Raw genomic sequence first — 18365 nt, forward strand, 5'->3', positions numbered from 1 at the left:
TACCTAGTTGTCAAAACACATGCCTTGCTGGCAGCTACGGTCCAGGCTGTACTGCTACATGTACATGTCAGAATGGCGGAGTATGTGATCATGTGACTGGACAGTGTCGCTGTACACCGGGCTTTCAAGGAACAGAGTGAGTAACAGCCACTTGTGATACCTCTTTACTAATATGTATTTCCCGCAATTGTTTTCTCGACTTTGCAATCCCGCAAGATGTGTCCCCCCCCCCCCCCTAGTGTGTAGAATGATGCTATTAAATTTTGTATTTGAAGACAAGTGGTCTTTAGACCTAGGATATACTGTGATTGTGTAGAATTCTGGAGTTTGTGTGTTGTTTGTTTATTTAATAGAGCCGAAGAACAAACAGGCAAATTTGCCTAATCACATAATATCAACTATGAGTAGATACCACCTTCTGCAGACAGGGAGTCTCCCTAATATCGATTGCTTCCATGTCATGTATTGCTTGTTAACACAGGCTGCGCAGTGTCCTGGTGTGCTCTGAGGCCATCTTGCAACTAAAGTGAACCCTAGCTAGGAATTAGCTGGCAATTATTATCGTTTTTGATGTAGGCATAGAAATGGTTGGTAAGCAACGTTGCTCTCTTTCGTTCTCTCTCTCTCTCTCTCTCTTGTTTCCCTCACTTCAGTTGCTCTCAGTCCTGTGCGGATGGATTCTTTGGTGCAGGGTGCCAGCAGCAGTGTCTGTGTCAGAACGGTGGTACCTGTGATCCTGTTACTGGAGACTGTGCATGCACAGATGGATGGCTAGGAACACAGTAAGCCTCAGTGACGGTGCATGCGCCTGACATGTACATGTACTCATACTATTCAATTCACTATGCCTCAACTTAGTGCTACATTGGAATGTGTAAGAAGTCGACCAGTATATTATACAGTTTGCTGTAGTCGTGCATGCGTTTTGGTGTGGATTAGACAGGCCGCCATGGTGTGCCCGGGCCATGCGTATGCATGTGATGATGTGCGTGGGTGTGGGTGCATCTGTGCTCGTTGTGGTGTTAACAATGCAGTTACATAGTGCTAATCCTCTCTCTCTCTCTCTCCTCTCATTTGCTTGTACTCATAGTTGTGACGTCACCTGTCCGTTTGGCACATGGGGAGAACAGTGTCATCTGAACTGCAACTGCCAGAACAACGCAACATGCTATGCGGCCACTGGTGTATGTCGATGTGAGCCGGGCTTCAGGGGAGCGGAGTAAGTCATGAGGCTCACATGCATTTACAGCTTGAATTCATTTCACCTTGTTCTTTTCACACCTTTAAAACACCTTAACTTGCTAATGAATGGGATGGTTCCCATAGGCCAAGAAACATTGCCTAATGCAGAGACAACTGGACTCGAGCTCTTCTTGGACGAAAATGCTTAGTGTGAGCCATTGTCAGTCAGAAGTTTGTGCTGTACTTCAGTTAAGACGGTCCGCTGCGGGACACACATAGGATCTGCACCACGGGTATTGTGTGTGTATACATGTGAGTACTGTGTCACTTAGTCTGTGTGTGTGTGTGTGTGTGTGTGTGTGTGTGTGTGTGTGTGTGTGTGTGTGTGCGTGTGTGTGCATGTGCATGTGCGTGTGTGTTTGTTTGTCTTGCTTTCTCCTAGCTGTGCGACACCGTGTACTACCGACACCTACGGGCGAAACTGCTCGTTTGCATGCACCTGCCAGAATGGTGCACGATGTGATGCACATGATGGTCGATGCTACTGCAGACCTGGCTTTGGAGGAGGAAGGTGAGAGATGATTAGGTTCTGCGGGACACTCTAACCTTGCACATTGAAAACATTCCTACTTGGAACTTTGGAAGGTCTTGAACTATGCACACTGCTATACCTACAAAATACATCAGAGGCTTCAGAGCTGGTTGTATCCGAATATATGGGACAAGTCCCCCCCCCCCCCTCCCCCTCCCACACACACCCACTTCCCCACTCCCCCAAAGACCAGAAAACTATAACAGGCGACGCTCCTTATTGATGCATAGTACTTGTACCTCTTCGTAATTGATGTCTTGCCCTGGGCACTCTGCGCACACGAAAGAAAATAGTAGCGATGTGAACAGGGGAAATGCCTACCTTTCCAATCGTAGTGGATAAAAAATAAAATAAAATAAAATAAAATAAACAGAAAAATGAACGATGAAGTATACCCTATGCAGATCCGTATACAGCGTCATGGCCTGCAGTTGGGTCACTGATTGGATGGTAGCCATGGCACACTGATGTCATTGGCCTTGTTTTAACCATGGTAACTGCATCACAGCGGCATTGGCCTAGGTGTAACTGCATCACTGCAATGTTCTTACCTTGACACAGTGTCCGTGTCCTTCTGGTCCTGTGTGTGTGTGTGTGTGTGTGTGTGTGTATAGTTGTGAAACGGCATGCCCTGATGGCAGGTTTGGCGCGGGCTGCACCTCGCAGTGTGACTGTCTCAATGGAAAATGTCGCGTTGAAGACGGCTCGTGTGACTGCTACAATGGATTCACAGGTGCCACGTACGTACCACTTACTGCGATTGTGTGAGACACTACCAGTGTCCAGCATCGTTCAAGCATTTCTACTCAGCAAGCTTGTTCTTCTGAGCAAATTTCCTGGGAGTTAGCCCCCCCCCCCCCCCACAACCAAAACATCTTCCTATGCCACTGCGTGGTTGTCAACTTGTTATTATGAGCTTGCTGTCATGGCATGTCCTGTATAGCCGGTTGTAAGACGGATGTGCGAATGTTACTCTATGTCAGATCTGTGGAAGCGGTATCCTACGATATGGCGAGAGAGACGAAGCTGAGTTGCAACTCTGAGTTTCACACCGGTTATCCTAGAGATGAGCCATGCAGACACAGCTGAAATGACTTTACCCCGGCAAGAGTGATGTCAGACCCCAGAGTATAGCTTGCTGATGCCCAACTAGCTCTGGTGCATAATGCTATTTAGTATTTACACTTGTTCAGTTTGTTTCAAAAATGCGCCAGGGCTGATAGTCTTAGCTGCTCTCAACTGCGGCATGCCATGCGCTGTGTCCATGGCATCGCACTCATAAACACAACGAAAGGATTCAAAGTGCGTCTAAAATTGCCATCGAACCACACACATGTAGGAAAGTTCGAGTTGAAGGTAGTGGCATGCAAAGATACTCGTACTGTGCGCCACGTCACCCACCGATTGTGTACGCGTGCGTGTTGTTGACTATTTAGATGCTCCAGTCAATGTGAGTCTGGCAGCTATGGTGTGTACTGCAAGGGTACGTGTGAGTGCCAGAACAATGCCGCCTGCCTGCCCACGAACGGCTCATGCGTGTGCAAGCCTGGCTACTCTGGGCCGATGTAAGTTTGCGACACAGGTCTTCGATTATTATTGTATTGATCTGTCCGAAACTTTGTGCGATTGTAGTAACATTCGTTCATTTCCGCTTTTGAACTAGACATACGCATACATAGAGCGTCTACAGTAACCAATGGTAACCCGGAGATTGCACTTTTGGGAACATAGGGTGAACTGCTTTAGCATGGCATGTTCTTTTAGAATTTCAAAACTCTAGTCAAAATGTTCTTAGAAGCAAATACGCATGTTTGCACTGCCTGGTCCAGCAATTTCTTTGCAATTTTTCACAGTTGGATATGTTCTTCAACCTGGAAACTTCAGCGACTCCAGCCTGCGTGGGTGCTGGTGGTGCTGGTTTTGTGGATATTTCCCGGATGGTTTTTTATGGTGATCAGTAAAATATTGCAAGATGGCATCACTTTCTTCTGAGCAGCTTTGCGTCTCTTGTGAATCTCTGAACGTACAGATGTTCTGATCATTGTCCACTTGGTACATTCGGTGCTGACTGTGCTGGTGTATGTCAGTGTGAGAACAACGCCCAGTGTCACCATGTCACAGGAACATGTAGTTGTGCAGCCGGATACACTGGACATACGTAAGCAAGCGGGATGTGACGTATCTTCCTTCGTGCTGCTGTTGTTATCCTGCATTTGCGCATTCTCCCATGGGTTTAATAGTATGGAAATATCACTTTTCCGACAAACACGTTTTAAAAATCAAAAATTCACCAGTTGTAGTCTTCGGGGTGCTGAGTCGAATGGTCTTGGTCCGAGAAAGCTGAGACGCTCCCTTCCTACTTGAATCCCAATCGAACTCGCGCGCTTCCACCGAAACTGGGTGACTGCGCCCTACTAGATGGGGATTTGTATGCAAAATGTCACTAAAAGCACCATTTCGTTCTTATAAAAGCACGGATGACCGCGATTGGCCCATATGTTGTAGTCTTTTGGACGCTGAGTCGACTGGTTTTGGTCCGAAAAGGCTGCGATGTAGTGTTCCTCCTTTATTCCCAATCAAACATGGTTGAACAAGCGGTCACGTGCTCCTGGGTGCCCAAATCACCTGGTCACCACGTACCACGCCAGCAGGCGACAACTTTCACACCAAGGTTCAACTCGAGTGACAGGACTGCACCCAAAAAAGGTCAAACAGGCTAGTAAGTTGTACCCTGCAGGCACGGTGACCAGGTGACTGGTGTACGCAGGAGCACGTGACCGCTTGTTCAACCACGTTCGATTGGGAATAAAGGAGGAACGCTGCATCGCAGCTTTTTCGGACCAAAACCAGTCGACTCAGCGTCCAAAAGACTACAACATATGGGCCAATCGCGGTCATCCGTGCTTTTATAAGAACGAAATGGCGCTTTAAGTGACATTTTGCATACAAATCCCCATCTAGTAGGGCGCAGTCACCCAGTTTCGGTGGAAGTGCGCGAGTTCGATTGGGATTCAAGTAGGAAGGGAGCGTCTCAGCTTTCTCGGACCAAGACCATTCGACTCAGCACCCCGAAGACTACAACTGGTGAAATTTTGATTTTTGCCTCAACTTCCCCTTTAAAACACGCGTACACACACTTACATATGAACATGTGTATCCGCATACACATATGCACACATACACACATACACATACACACACATAAACACACACACACATACACACATATACACACACACACACACACACACACACACACATAAACACATACACGTATAAACACATACACACACACATACACACATACACACACACATACACACATACACACATAAACACATACACATACACACATACACACACACATACACACATACACACATACACACACACATAGGGTTGGTTCACATAAGCAAAATCGGCGCCGCAAGACATCGGCGGTGAGCCAGCTCCCGATCCGTTGCGCATACGGTTCGAGTACCAAATCTACTACAAAGTAGTACAGAATGTGCCCAAATGCTACGACAGGTTTGCCAATTGAAGCTTGAATTCTTTGTTTCTTCAGTAGTTCAAGGTCTTTCGGTGATGGCCACTCGGTGCTACCTTTTACTGGAGGTCATGAAAATACTTCTACACATTTTATTGCAGTGTAGTAAGCGATTGTGTCGAAATTATGCTTGCAAACGTTGGTGAAGTCACAAGAACTTGCCAATGTATCCATCATATTTTTTATTCCCGTAGCTATGCAGAAGACGTTACTTCAGTAACGTCTGGCGCTAGCCAGGGTCCACACAGCTTTAATTTGGTGTTTGTTTGTTTGTTTGTTTGTTTGTTTGTTTGTTTGTTTGTGTCACGCCTGGCGCTATCCCGTATCTGTCCCGTACCGTACCGTACCGTACCAGCCAAGACAGCTGGCCACAATATATTTTGGTTTGTTTGTGCCATCGGCATGCCTGACGCTATCCCGTACCTGTCCCGTACCATCAAGAATACGGTACAATCAAGAGAATGAGTATATATGCGGAGTGTATCGGGGGAATGCATTCAGTGCAGTAACATTTTGTGTGGATTTGTGTGCGAGGCCGAGATCCCACTAGCAGGCTGGCTGGGCCGCCTGTCGACCAGCCCGGGAATCGCATGTAGGCCGATAGCATAATAATTATAACGTATATAGATGTATAGCAGGGAGTCGTATTATGTAAACGACTCCGTGCTGTCTAGGGAGATTTTCTTGAAAGAAATACGAAGTAGGGAGATGAAGAAATGCAATTAGAATGGACGTTAGTTGCCGAATATGTGACATGATGCGTCAGCTAAAACAACCTTTGGAAGAGAGATCCCGTCGTCTCCAAAATAATCCTGAACGGGCGAGTCAGCGCCAGTCACAGGAAACGTCGGAAGAGAGATCCCGTCGACTCCAGAACATTCGTGATCGGCAGAGTCAGCCCCGGTCACAGGAAACGGCAGGACAGACATCGCGTCGACTCCAGAACGCCCGTGATCGGCAGAGTCAGCGCCGGTCACTAGGGGTGTGCGGATAATGCTCGAAAAGGTGGCAGAGTCTTGCCACCACCAGAACGTCCGTGATCGGCAGAGTCAGCGCCGGTAACAGGAAACGTCGGAAGAGAGATCCCGTCGACTCCAGAACATTCGTGATCGGCAGAGTCAGCCCCGGTCACAGGAAACGGCAGGACAGACATCGCGTCGACTCCAGAACGCCCGTGATCGGCAGAGTCAGCGCCGGTCACTAGGGGTGTGCGGATAATGCTCGAAAAGGTGGCAGATTCTGCTCGAAAAGCAGTGAAATTGGCAGAACCATACAAACCTATGGCGGGCAATTCCTCGAATTCTGCTCCATTTCTTTATCCACATACCAAACATGCAGGAAACTTACCAAAAAAGTACCGAATTTGCCAATTTTTCTGCCGGCATTATCCGCATACGCCTACCGTTCACAGGAAACGTAACAAAAAAATTAAAAATTAAAAATATACAAAAAATATTAACGCCGTAGTAGTGCAACAGACGCTACTTCAGTATCCTTTGGCGCTAGCCAGGGTTCACACGGCTTTGGCACGTCACATGCATGATGAGCAAGCAAAAAAGCATAGCGTAGGGCCCTGAGCTTCCAAGCTCTCTCGTTTGTTTCAATTGTATTTGTCTCATAAGTTGCACAATGGTCAAGCAGATCATCCGAGAAGGACGGGCTGGTATGCTGACTTATTTGCCACCTTGAAGCGACTACAAGAATGGCGAACGGACCTCCTCTCTAGCTTCAATTTAGGAAAATTTAGGACAAGTATTGGTTTGATATTTTGACAAAGTCTGGCTCCCGGCAGCCGGCGATCACCGGCGCGAACGGTTCACAAACCACTTTTGGTCAGAATTGTACGGGATCGGCGCCGGGGCAGATCGCAAGAGTTGGGCACTGTCCAACTTTGCCGGCGGTCCCTTGCGATATTTTACCGTATGATTTTGTTACGACTGCACTGGTTCACACAATCGCAATGCGCCGGGAGAGGTTGCAAGAAGCCCACCGCCGGTGACTCCCGGCGCGTACCGGCGATATGTGAACCAACCCATACACATACACATATGCACACATACACACATAAACACACATACACACATACACACACACATACACACATACACGTACACATATGCACACACACACACACATACACACACACATATACACACACACATACATATAAATTGTCTCTTCTATTTCTGATTCACTGTATCATCAGAACTGGTTGAAGATTTTAAATAACTTCCTGTTAGTGTCAACGGTTCAACGCACTACATACAATCCTATTCTCACACAGCAATGATACAACCAAGTCCTTGTGTTGCCATTACACTGTACTCAGAGTTTCACTCCAGACAATAATAAAATGTACATGGTGCTTCGGCTGGGCAGACTGAGACGGGATAACATGTAGCTTTAACTACAAAACCGATGATATCACCTGTCAAGGTTCATCAGCGGCGTTGGTGTTTGTGTCTGTGCACTCCCTATTGTGCAGGTGTTCTGATCAGTGTGAAGCAGGTACGTACGGCCGACGATGTGCAGGTCGATGTGTCTGCGCAGCCAGTGGATCTTGCAACCATGTTGATGGCCTCTGCGTGTGTGACCCAGGTATGTCATGTGACCCAGTATGTCATGTGACCCAGTATGTCATGTGACCCAGTATGTCATGTGACCCAGTATATCATGTGACCCAGTATGTCATGTGACACAAGTATGTCATGTGACTCTGGTGTGACATGCACTCATGCAGTGAGCTTACGCTTGTGTGCTGATGTCCAAAGTAGTTGTAACTAAGTATTTGAATATCACAAGATCAGTGGCCAGTTCTGGTAGTCATATAGACAGTCAAGCCAGGTATGTATTATTATCAACATGTTGAGGTGATCAACAGACATTGAACAAGGTTGTATCCCCCCCCCCCCCCACTCTCTCTCTCTCTCTCTCTCCTTCACCTCCTCCTCCTCCTTTTCCTCCTCCCTCCCTCCCTCCCTCCCTCCCTTCCTCTCTCTCTCTCTCTCTCTCTCTCTTTCTCTCTCTCTCTCTCTCTCTCTCTCTCTCTCTCTCTCTCTCTCTCTCTCTCTCTCCCGCTCTCGCTTTCTCTCTCTCTCTCTCTCTCTCTCTCTCCCGCTCTCGCTTTCTCTCTCTCTCTCTCTCTCTCTCTCTCTCTCTCTCTCTCTCTCTCGCTCTCGCTCTCGCTCTTGTTCTTGCTCTCTCGCTCTCTTGCTCTCTTTCTCCCTGTCTTGCTCTCCCTCACTCTATGCCGTGTTGGCATTGCTTGTCTGGCAGGATGGCACGGCACTGACTGCAGTCAGCCATGCCCAGATGGATCGTACGGTAGTGGCTGTGAGCACACCTGTCAGTGTCGGAATGGAGCTACATGTGATCACGTCACTGGGCTGTGTATGTGTGCACCGGGCTACATGAATACAACCTGCAGCCAGCCATGCCCTGCCGGCTACTATGGTGATGGTTGCCGACAGGCATGTGGTTGCCATAGTAATGCTGTGTGCAGCAATGTGGACGGTACATGCTCATGCCGGCCAGGGCGTAAAGGTGAGTAACTGCTTGTGCAGAGCATTCCCAAAGTGAATTGTAAATGAACTTACTAGTAGTATCTACGCATTCAAAATACACTACATACTAAACACACTACATACTAAACACACTACATACTAAACACACTACATACTCACCATCTACAATTGTAGTATCATGTTTGGCAGACTTTTGCAAAAAGGTCTACCAGTGGCCACATTGGCCCTTGTTTTAAATGTACACACAAAGACTGAATACATGCATTGGATGATACATGTCCTTGTATGACCCACTAATGTGTCTTGCTTCATGGTTAGCTCATAGAAGTACTACATGCGAGGAAACATCAACAAACGTTGTTAGAGCTGTAGATATCAGTGACGATGAAATGCTGCAAGAATAACATTATTATTCTTTGAGCAAAACAGGAAGCAACCTCTCTTTCCTTTTGGAGCACGCACAACACAGACGTACGTGTGTTTGTTTTCTGTGTGTACCCGGTGACTACTACAACTGCACATTCAGGAACTGCATGCGATCAGCCTTGCGACCAGGGCACATTTGGAGCGGACTGTAACAATGTCTGTCAGTGTTTGAACGGCGACGGTGGCTGTGACGCTGTGGACGGTGCGTGTAACTGTACCAGTGGCTGGACTGGACTGACGTGTTCCGACCCTTGTCTGGAGGGTGAGTGAGAAACAATGTCCGGCTTCCTTACAACCATTCGCGTACAGGATGCGTTAGTATACGGGTGCGACGGCCGTCCTTGAAGGTCATTGCTGTCGTGTTGAAATGTTAGAATTAACTGTTATCGTTTCCTTGTAGTTCTGCGCTTGGCTGCCTTCAGTACTAGCACGAGTACATAAACACTGTTTAAAAAGTACTCTTGGTCCTAGTAATGTGCTAGGTATGATGCTCTGTGAAGTTATGGGGACTGCTTTTATCACCCGTCCACGTCCAATAAGCCAAACCCCATATCCAGTCAAGTAATGATTATATGAAAAAACGTGCAGCCAACCTTGACAATAACGACATCGATAATGCATGAGAAAGGTGTCGTTATTCGTGATCTTAAAAGTACGCAGTCAAATGGTCGCTAGGTCTGAAGATTTGTAAGGTTCACAAGGTTGACTGTTTTCACGTGACATTTCTCTTGTGTGTGTGTGTGTGTGTGTGTGTGTGTGTGTGTGTGTGTGTGTGTGTGTGTGTTGTTGTGTTGCCATGCAATGCAGGTGTTTACGGTCCTGACTGTGCTCTGACCTGTGCATGCAAGACCGGTGTGTCAACATGTGACCGCATCACTGGACAGTGCACGTGTACTCGGCCGGGTTACATTGGAGAATTCTGCAGCAACACGTGCACAAACTATGTAAGGTCGACCGGTCCTGCACCCTGTGTTCCTGTGTAGATATTGAGACCCGGTGGATATTCTCTGGGGTCATCACAGGGTCGCAAACATCGCCATACAGTGTCATAATAACAGTACACATGTAGGTGTGCATTTGTTTGCGTTAACGCACTCTCCACATACAGGCATGCACCCAGCTCAGAACACATTGTTTTCTGGTTGGCATATCAGGGATATTGGGCGGAGCAGCTGGCGTGCATGAGAAAGACAGGTCGGCCTGCTCTGCGCAGGAGCTGTGACCCGGTGCACACATAGTGTGTGTGAGAGAGAGACAGACAGGTCGGCCTGCTCTGCGCAGGAGCTGTGACCTGGAGCACACAGAGTGTGAACGAGAGACGGTCGGCCTGCCGTGGGCAGGAGCTGCGACCGGTAGTGATTGAAATGAGCCAGCTGCGGAGATAGACTGCCCTCACCCGATATAAGTATATTGACAAGAGTTGTACTGACACTGTTATTGAGGAAATTATGGTGACAGTGACGGAGAGATAGTGATCCCCAGTCGAATGGGGTTGGGAGGGAAGGGGAAATTGACACTGACGGACAAACCAGTGAACAGTCAAGTCGTCAGAAAGCAAAAGTGACAAAGGAGTCTCTCTTTTCTCCTTCTCTCTCTCTAAAGCAAGATTTGGAATGCATGCGTGGGAGAGTGGCGCGCGCTGCGCATGCGCATGTATAGCAATGACATCATAATCAGATGCATGATCATCAGACTAAGTATGAGTGGTAGATGTTCCACGTTCGTTAACAGGGCTTAGCGCACACGCTAAACCACCATTAACGCACTCTCCACATACAGGCATGCACCCAGCTCAGAACACATTGTTTTCTGGTTGGCATATCAGGGATATTGGGCGGAGCAGCTGGCGTGCATGAGAAAGACAGGTCGGCCTGCTCTGCGCAGGAGCTGTGACCCGGTGCACACATAGTGTGTGTGAGAGAGAGACAGACAGGTCGGCCTGCTCTGCGCAGGAGCTGTGACCTGGAGCACACAGAGTGTGAACGAGAGACGGTCGGCCTGCCGTGGGCAGGAGCTGCGACCGGTAGTGATTGAAATGAGCCAGCTGCGGAGATAGACTGCCCGTTCCCAATATCCCCAATATGGCATGAGAGTAATAATGAAATACGACTGGTGTATTGTGCTGTACTGACAGCAGCAATGTAAAGCTAAAGCTAAGCAGTTCAGGCATGATGTGGTCACTAACCCGCAGCTACCATTGATGGTTTTGAACTGCAGCTAATTGACGTGACACTCGCAGGGTGTCAGCTGTCGCAGCCCGGATGTAGCGGTGGACCGCATCACTGCGCCATCTACCCATGATACGGATGATGTGTTCGGGGACACCTGCCATGGCCGCTGATGTTGCGGCGCCAATCCGGAAAGAGTGACTGGCATATGCACTCGGGTCCGTGACCCCACAGAGTGGCAGCAGGTTGCGCAGTTCAGAGGACACTGCATTTCTTGTAAGCGGCTGGCCATTAGCATAAGTGAACAGATGGTCGCCGCCGGGGCGAAACGCCAGGTAGTTTGCCATGGCCTGCACTGGGCAGATCAGTGCGTCCGTGCTGGCTCCAACCAATACTGTGTGGCCCGTGCTGTCGGGGTCCGTCTTAGATGAGCGCACGTTTACCGATAACGACCGCTGGTCAGTACTGATCGTCACATCACATCGCCTCAGGCCAGCAGTCAGTTCTCCACAACGGAAGAACCCATGAAACGCCAAGGAAAAAGCTGCCCTTAGCATGGCCTTGTCGTGAGGGTGCCGCATGCGTGGAACGGCAACATGCCGGCAGATCTCCCTGAGAAGTGGAGTGGTTATCGGCAGACGATGACGCTGTGTCGATGACGACCTGTCGATGCCCCGCAGGACCCTAGCGAGGAGAGTTGTTGGGCCCGACGGGTAAGCAAAGCCAAGTTCCACATGAAGGTTGCGGATTGCCGACATGTAGACACGGACAGATCGAGGCTGAAGAGTCCTGAACAACTCGGCAGCAAAATAGCACAAAGTAAAGTCGTCGCCCGGCAATGGGTTGCAGGCATGCACTTGGCAGAACTGGAAGTAGCGGGTCTCGGCGGTAGAATACGTCCGGCGGGAGGATGGTGCTATTGCCAGTGCTGCTAGCTGTAGCACAGAGTCTGTCAACGGAGAGTTGGCAAGACTGGCTGATCTGGATCGGCTGCTGCTTCCGGGGCCTGGTGCCTGAATACCTGCAGCAAATTGCGAGACAATGCATCGGCGACAGTGTTAGTGACACCAGGAATGTGGACAGCTGACACCAAGAAGTCATGTTCAATACACAGCAGATACAATGCCCGGATAAGTGTCATGACTGGCGGTGAACGGCAGGTACCGGAGCGTATACAGTCCACCACGGCCTTGTTGTCACACTGAAACTGAATGCGTCGCCTGCTCCACTCCGAACCCCAGGTCGCGCAGGCAACTATGATAGCATACATTTCTTTGAACTCAATGTTCTCGTTCTCGTTCTGGGCTGTCCACTCTCCTCTCAGCCACCGGCCGTTGTAGAAGGCACCATAACCGTGAGTGCCGCTGGCATCAGTCTGTAGTTGCATGTCGGGGGCTGGCGTCCACTCATCCACCAGGAAGAATGACTTCCCATTCCATATGGTCAGGGCCTCTGCCCACCACAACAGGTCTGCCATTGCCGATGCCGAAATGCGTAGCCATTGGTGCAATGGTGTTGATCGAGTTGCTCTGTCCAGGTCGTACAGGCGTCTCAGGAATGTGCGACCAGCTGGTACAGCTCTGGACGCGAACGAGAGTTTGCCCAATACGGAGGCGAGGTCGCGTTTCTGAACCCGGCCGGATTGGACGAGGGCCGACACGGTGGTAGATAGCTTAGTCAGCTTTGAGGGTGGAAGGCGGATCTCCAGAGCCATTGTGTCCAGCTCTAAGCCCAGGAAGGTGAGAACCGTAGAGGGGCCGTCAACCTTCTCAGGTGCAACTGGGACCTGTAAATATGCAAACAGGTCGAGCAGTAGTGACTTCTGGTGCTGGGCAAGAGGAAGACTGGGAGGCGATACATTCAGGAAGTCATCCAGATAATGAATGAGATGGGGAAGGCGGCATGTGTCCTCCAGAACCCAATGAAGGGCAGATGCAAACTTGTCAAATATGTACGGAGCTGACCGAAGGCCGAACGGGAGGACTTTTTCGAAATAGTAACGACCATCCCAAGAGATACCCAACAAGTGCCAGTCAGAGGGGGCAACAGGGCATAATCGGAAGGCGTTTCGAATGTCCACTTTGGTCAGGTAGCAACCACGGCCGAACTTCATGATATAGGAGATAGCCGAATCGACAGTGTCATACTCCAAGCTGAATGACTCCCGGGAAATACCATCATTGACACTGCGGCCAGTGGGGGAGGATAGGTCATGGATGAGGCGAAATTTGCCATTGGATTTTGGGATCAGGCCCAAACCCGAGGTTTGAAACAGCTGATATGGCGGCTCAGCAAACGGACCAGCTGTTTCCCCAGCATCGCAACAAGACTGTAGGTACAGGGTGACAAATTGTTTATTGCAGAGACTAGACGGATGATTGACAGATTGAATGCATGATACCAGAGGAGTGGTGTGACCAATCGAGAAGCCGTTAAACATGCCAGCACATACATAATCACGAAACATGGCATCAGGGTGAGCAGCTAGCAGTGCAGTTAGCCGAGGCACGTTGACTGGAGTGACGACGTCACTGGGAAGACTGAGAGGCCGCTCGGGTGCAAGTCTTCTTTGGGTGTTTGCCGCGGCATGACAGACAGACATGGGCCCGTATGCAGGACGGGTATGTGCAGGCGCCGTTGTTGTAATTCCGGCAGATCTGGCGGCCATCGTGACGAGGAGCTGGGCTGGTGGCTGACTGGCTCCCGCCTGCGTGCTGCGCAAGAGGGAGCCCTCCACGAAAGGGGCAATGCGGGGCTGGAGATGGGTGCACGAGAGAACAACGCGAGCAGATAGGGCGCCCGCGGCTCGTGAAGCAGGACTGCCAGAGGTTAGGGTCCAGTTGCCGCCAGGAATACAGGTGCGGCATGGCAGCAAGACCAGCACGGAAACGACGGTCATAGGTCAGCCACGCGTCGGTCAGATAATTGTTGTTGGCCTCGATGATGTTGGCTTGGTACGCCAGCAAATCTGGAGCTTGGTCCGGCGACGCATCGACCAGGACTCTGGTGAACAAGGTGAAGGCCTCTAACCACGTCGCCAAGTCATGGACTCGGCGCTTGGAGGGCTGGGGAGTGGACGAGCTCTGCACCAGCTCAACGGACCTGCCGTTCACCAACGACAACTGCAGGACATCACTACTGCCAGACATGGCTTCAGGCAACAAGTCCCCAAATTCGACAAACTCACCTCGTGTGATACGTTCCCGTAGCCGTGGAGGGATGACGGGGAGTCCTGGAGAGCCGGCTGCGCAAGCCAAGTGCATCGGGGAAGGCTGCCCCAGCGGGAGAGGAGCTGATGCTGGTGCTGGTGCTGGTGCGGCAATGGGCGAGGTGGTAGGGGCGACGACGTTGGATTCCAAGCGCTCCACGCGCTCCAGGAGGGGCTGGATAACACCAGTCAGGTCGCTCAGGGTGAGAGGAGCTGGTTGTGACGGCGCAGGAGAAGTCACCTGGTCCGCATTGGCTGAAATGTGCCCATGAGCATGGATCACACGGGACCTCGCTCTCCGATGGACTTGAGAATTCGCAGAATTCACAGCCCGCTGCGGATACGGGTATAGAGCTGGGGGACCGTCAGCGTCAGTGCCAGCAGCGCTTGCACCCCGTGAGGTGCTCCGTGTTCTTGGCATGTCCGTTGAAAAATGTAGGAAATTGACACTGACGGACAAACCAGTGAACAGTCAAGTCGTCAGAAAGCAAAAGTGACAAAGGAGTCTCTCTTTTCTCCTTCTCTCTCTCTAAAGCAAGATTTGGAATGCATGCGTGGGAGAGTGGCGCGCGCTGCGCATGCGCATGTATAGCAATGACATCATAATCAGATGCATGATCATCAGACTAAGTATGAGTGGTAGATGTTCCACGTTCGTTAACAGGGCTTAGCGCACACGCTAAACCACCATTAAATACAGTAGTAATTCCAATACACATGATTGTACATGTACTTCCCCTACCCTGCGCGTGGTGATTAGAGCTGTACCGATCGATTCCTTCGAAGACCAAACGGGGATATGGTAACCTCCCTGCTGATGCGATGTGATTTGTGTTCCATGTTGAGCCTCACTCCCCCCCCCCCCCCTTCTCTCTGTCTCGCTTCTGCAGACGTGGGGCTATGGATGTTCTGTTCGATGCTCGTGCCAAAACAATGCTACCTGTGAAATTTCCAATGGTGAATGTCGTTGTGATCCACACGGAGCTCATCAAGGTAAGCTGATGGCCTCAGTTGAATGGCAATGATCAAGTAAAGTGATTGTGTTGGCGATCTCGGCTTGGTGGGTACTGTACATGTCTACAGGTACTTCGAAGTAGTTGATATCACACGTGTTAAATACTTATGGCGTCACTGAGGTGCTCCTTGTACACTTGTCGACAAGCAGATAACTGCTGATCACAATGGGGCTTGAGGTTTCTGATCACGATGGTAAACTTCGTTTTCTTCAGGGAGTCTTAAAGGGGAAGTTAAGGCAAAAAATAAAAATTTCACCAGTTGTAGTCTTCGGGGTGCTGAGTCGAATGGTCGTGGTCCGGGGAAGCTGAGACGCTCCCTTCCTACTTTAATCCCAATCGAACTCGCGCACTTCCACCGAAACTGGGTGACTGCGCCCTACTAGATGGGGATTTGTATGCAAAATGTCACTTAAAGCGCCATTTCGTTCTTATAAAAGCACGGATGACCGGGATTGGCCCATATGTTGTAGTCTTTTGGACGTTGAGTCGACTGGTTTTGGTCCGAAAAGGCTGCGATGCAGCGTTCCTCCTTTATTCCCAATCGAACATGGTTGAACAAGCGGTCACGTGCTCCTGCGTACACCAGTCACTTGGTCACCGTGCCTGCAGGGTACAACTTACTAGCCTGTTTGACCTTTTTTGGGTGCACTCCTGTCACTCGAGTTGAACTCGAGTTCAACCTTGGTGTGAAAGTTGTCGCCTGCTGGCGTGGTGACCAGGTGATTTGGGCACCCAGGAGCATGTGACCGCTTGTTCAACCATGTTTGATTGGGAATAAAGGAGGAACGCTGCATCGCAGCCTTTTCGGACCAAAAGGAGTCGACTCAGCGTCCAAAAGACTACAACACATGGACCAATCGCGGTCATCCGTGCTTTTATAAGAACGAAATGGCGCTTTTAGTGACATTTTGCATACAAATCCTCATCTAGTAGGGCGCAGTCACCCAGTTTCGGTGGAAGTGCGCGAGTTCGATTGGGATTCAAGTAGGAAGGGAGCGTCTCAGCTTTCTAGGACCAAGACCATTCGACTCAGCACCCCGAAGACTGCAACTGGTGAAATTTTGATTTTTGCCTTAACTTCCCCTTTGACAATCCGTATTTAACGACTGCCTGCATTTCTACAGCATACAGCCTAGCCCAGGTTCAGTCCTGTATGGCTGGCCTGTACTGTAGGTAAACATCCATGATCATTGCTCAGCGTACAAGTAGCCAGTCATCAATCAATATAACTTTATTCCCGTAGCTATGCAGAAGAAGTAACGTCTGGCGCTAGCCAGGGTCCACACAGATTTAATTTGGTATTTGTTTGTTTGTGTCACGCCTGGTGCTATCCCGTATCTGTCCCGTACCGTACCGTACCATCAAACACAGCTGGCCACAAACAGCTGGCCACAATATTTGCTGGCTCCCGTATCTGTCCCGTACCGTACCGTACCGTACCATCAAACACAGCTGGCCACAGACAGCTGGCCACAATATTCGTCGTATTATGTATACGACTCTCTGGTGTATAGGGAGATTTTCTGGAAAGAAATAGGGAGACGAGGAGGAAATGCAATTAGAATGGACGTTAGTTGCCGAATAGGTGATAGGATGCGTCAGCAAAAACATACTCTGGAAGAGAGATCCTGTCGTCTCCAAAATAAGCGTGAACGGGCGAGTCAACGCCGGTCACAGGAAACGTCGGAAGAGAGATCCTGTCGACTCCAGAACGCCCGTGATCGGCAGAGTCAGCGCCGGTCCCAGGAAACGTCAGGACAGACATCCCGTCGACTCCAGAACGCCCGTGATCGGCAGAGTCAGCGCCGGTCCCGTAGCTATGCAGAAAACGTTACTTCAGTAACTCATTGAAACGTTTTTGCAATACAATGATGTAGCTAATCAAAGGAAAAAAAACACTTCCATCAGTTCTAACAACATGCACGATGAGCTAGGCAACAAAGCATATAGCGTAGGGCCCTGAGCTACCAAGCTCTCTCATACAGTAAAACATGTGTTTGCCAAACCCGGTACCTAGCGGAATCCTGTATTGACCGGATAAATGTTCATGCAACGGCCTGCTGTGGATCGAACTTGCATCCCTGGATCAAGCGGAGTCCTTGCATATCAGGACAGGACAGTTTCTGCTGCACTAAGGGCGTCCACTGAGCTAGGGTTTCAGGTTTCACTGTAAATGTATTTCTAACATGACTACACATACTCTTGTCTTTTGTTGTGTTGTCGGTGTGTGTGCATGGACGTGGTGTGTTGTCGGTGTGTGTGCATGGACGTGGTGTGTTGTCGGTGTGTGTGCATGGACGTGGTGTGTTGTCGGTGTGTGTGCATGGACGTGGTGTGTTGTCGGTGTGTGTGCATGGACGTGGTGTGTTGTCGGTGTGTGTGCATGGACGTGGTGTGTTGTCGGTGTGTGTGCATGGACGTGGTGTGTTGTCGGTGTGTGTGCATGGACGTGGTGTGTTGTCGGTGTGTGTGCATGGACGTGGTGTGTTGTCGGTGTGTGTGCATGGACGTGGTGTGTTGTCGGTGTGTGTGCATGGACGTGGTGTGTTGTCGGTGTGTGTGCATGGACGTGGTGTGTTGTCGGTGTGTGTGCATGGACGTGGTGTGTTGTCGGTGTGTGTGCATGGACGTGGTGTGTTGTCGGTGTGTGTGCATGGACGTGGTGTGTTGTCGGTGTGTGTGCATGGACGTGGTGTGTTGTC

General features: G+C 49.9%; 2 protein-coding genes across 2 annotated transcripts in view; one reads left to right on the forward strand and one right to left on the reverse strand.

The window, feature by feature from the left end:
* LOC135804655 (multiple epidermal growth factor-like domains protein 10) overlaps nucleotides 1-18365 on the forward strand; it is a 39182-nt gene that overhangs the window by 17190 nt on the left and 3627 nt on the right. Inside the window, exons 6-17 of the mRNA XM_065318577.1 lie at nucleotides 8-136; nucleotides 654-782; nucleotides 1091-1219; nucleotides 1625-1753; nucleotides 2389-2514; nucleotides 3211-3339; nucleotides 3804-3932; nucleotides 7807-7919; nucleotides 8598-8864; nucleotides 9372-9533; nucleotides 10079-10215; nucleotides 15538-15640. Of these exons, the coding sequence (XP_065174649.1) occupies nucleotides 8-136; nucleotides 654-782; nucleotides 1091-1219; nucleotides 1625-1753; nucleotides 2389-2514; nucleotides 3211-3339; nucleotides 3804-3932; nucleotides 7807-7919; nucleotides 8598-8864; nucleotides 9372-9533; nucleotides 10079-10215; nucleotides 15538-15640 (1682 nt within the window). The remainder of the gene's footprint in view (nucleotides 1-7; nucleotides 137-653; nucleotides 783-1090; nucleotides 1220-1624; nucleotides 1754-2388; nucleotides 2515-3210; nucleotides 3340-3803; nucleotides 3933-7806; nucleotides 7920-8597; nucleotides 8865-9371; nucleotides 9534-10078; nucleotides 10216-15537; nucleotides 15641-18365) is intronic.
* On the reverse strand, nucleotides 10422-15397 carry LOC135804656 (uncharacterized). The gene is made up of 2 exons (XM_065318578.1): nucleotides 14587-15397; nucleotides 10422-14541 (listed from the first exon to the last, which is right to left on the reverse strand). Exon 2 carries the CDS (start codon nucleotides 14336-14338, stop codon nucleotides 12392-12394), a length of 1947 nt encoding a protein of 648 aa, XP_065174650.1. The 5' UTR covers nucleotides 14339-14541; nucleotides 14587-15397; the 3' UTR covers nucleotides 10422-12391.

This window comes from Sycon ciliatum, chromosome 1, assembly GCF_964019385.1.
Source record: "Sycon ciliatum chromosome 1, ocSycCili1.1, whole genome shotgun sequence".
Classification (NCBI taxonomy): Eukaryota; Metazoa; Porifera; class Calcarea; order Leucosolenida; family Sycettidae; genus Sycon; species Sycon ciliatum.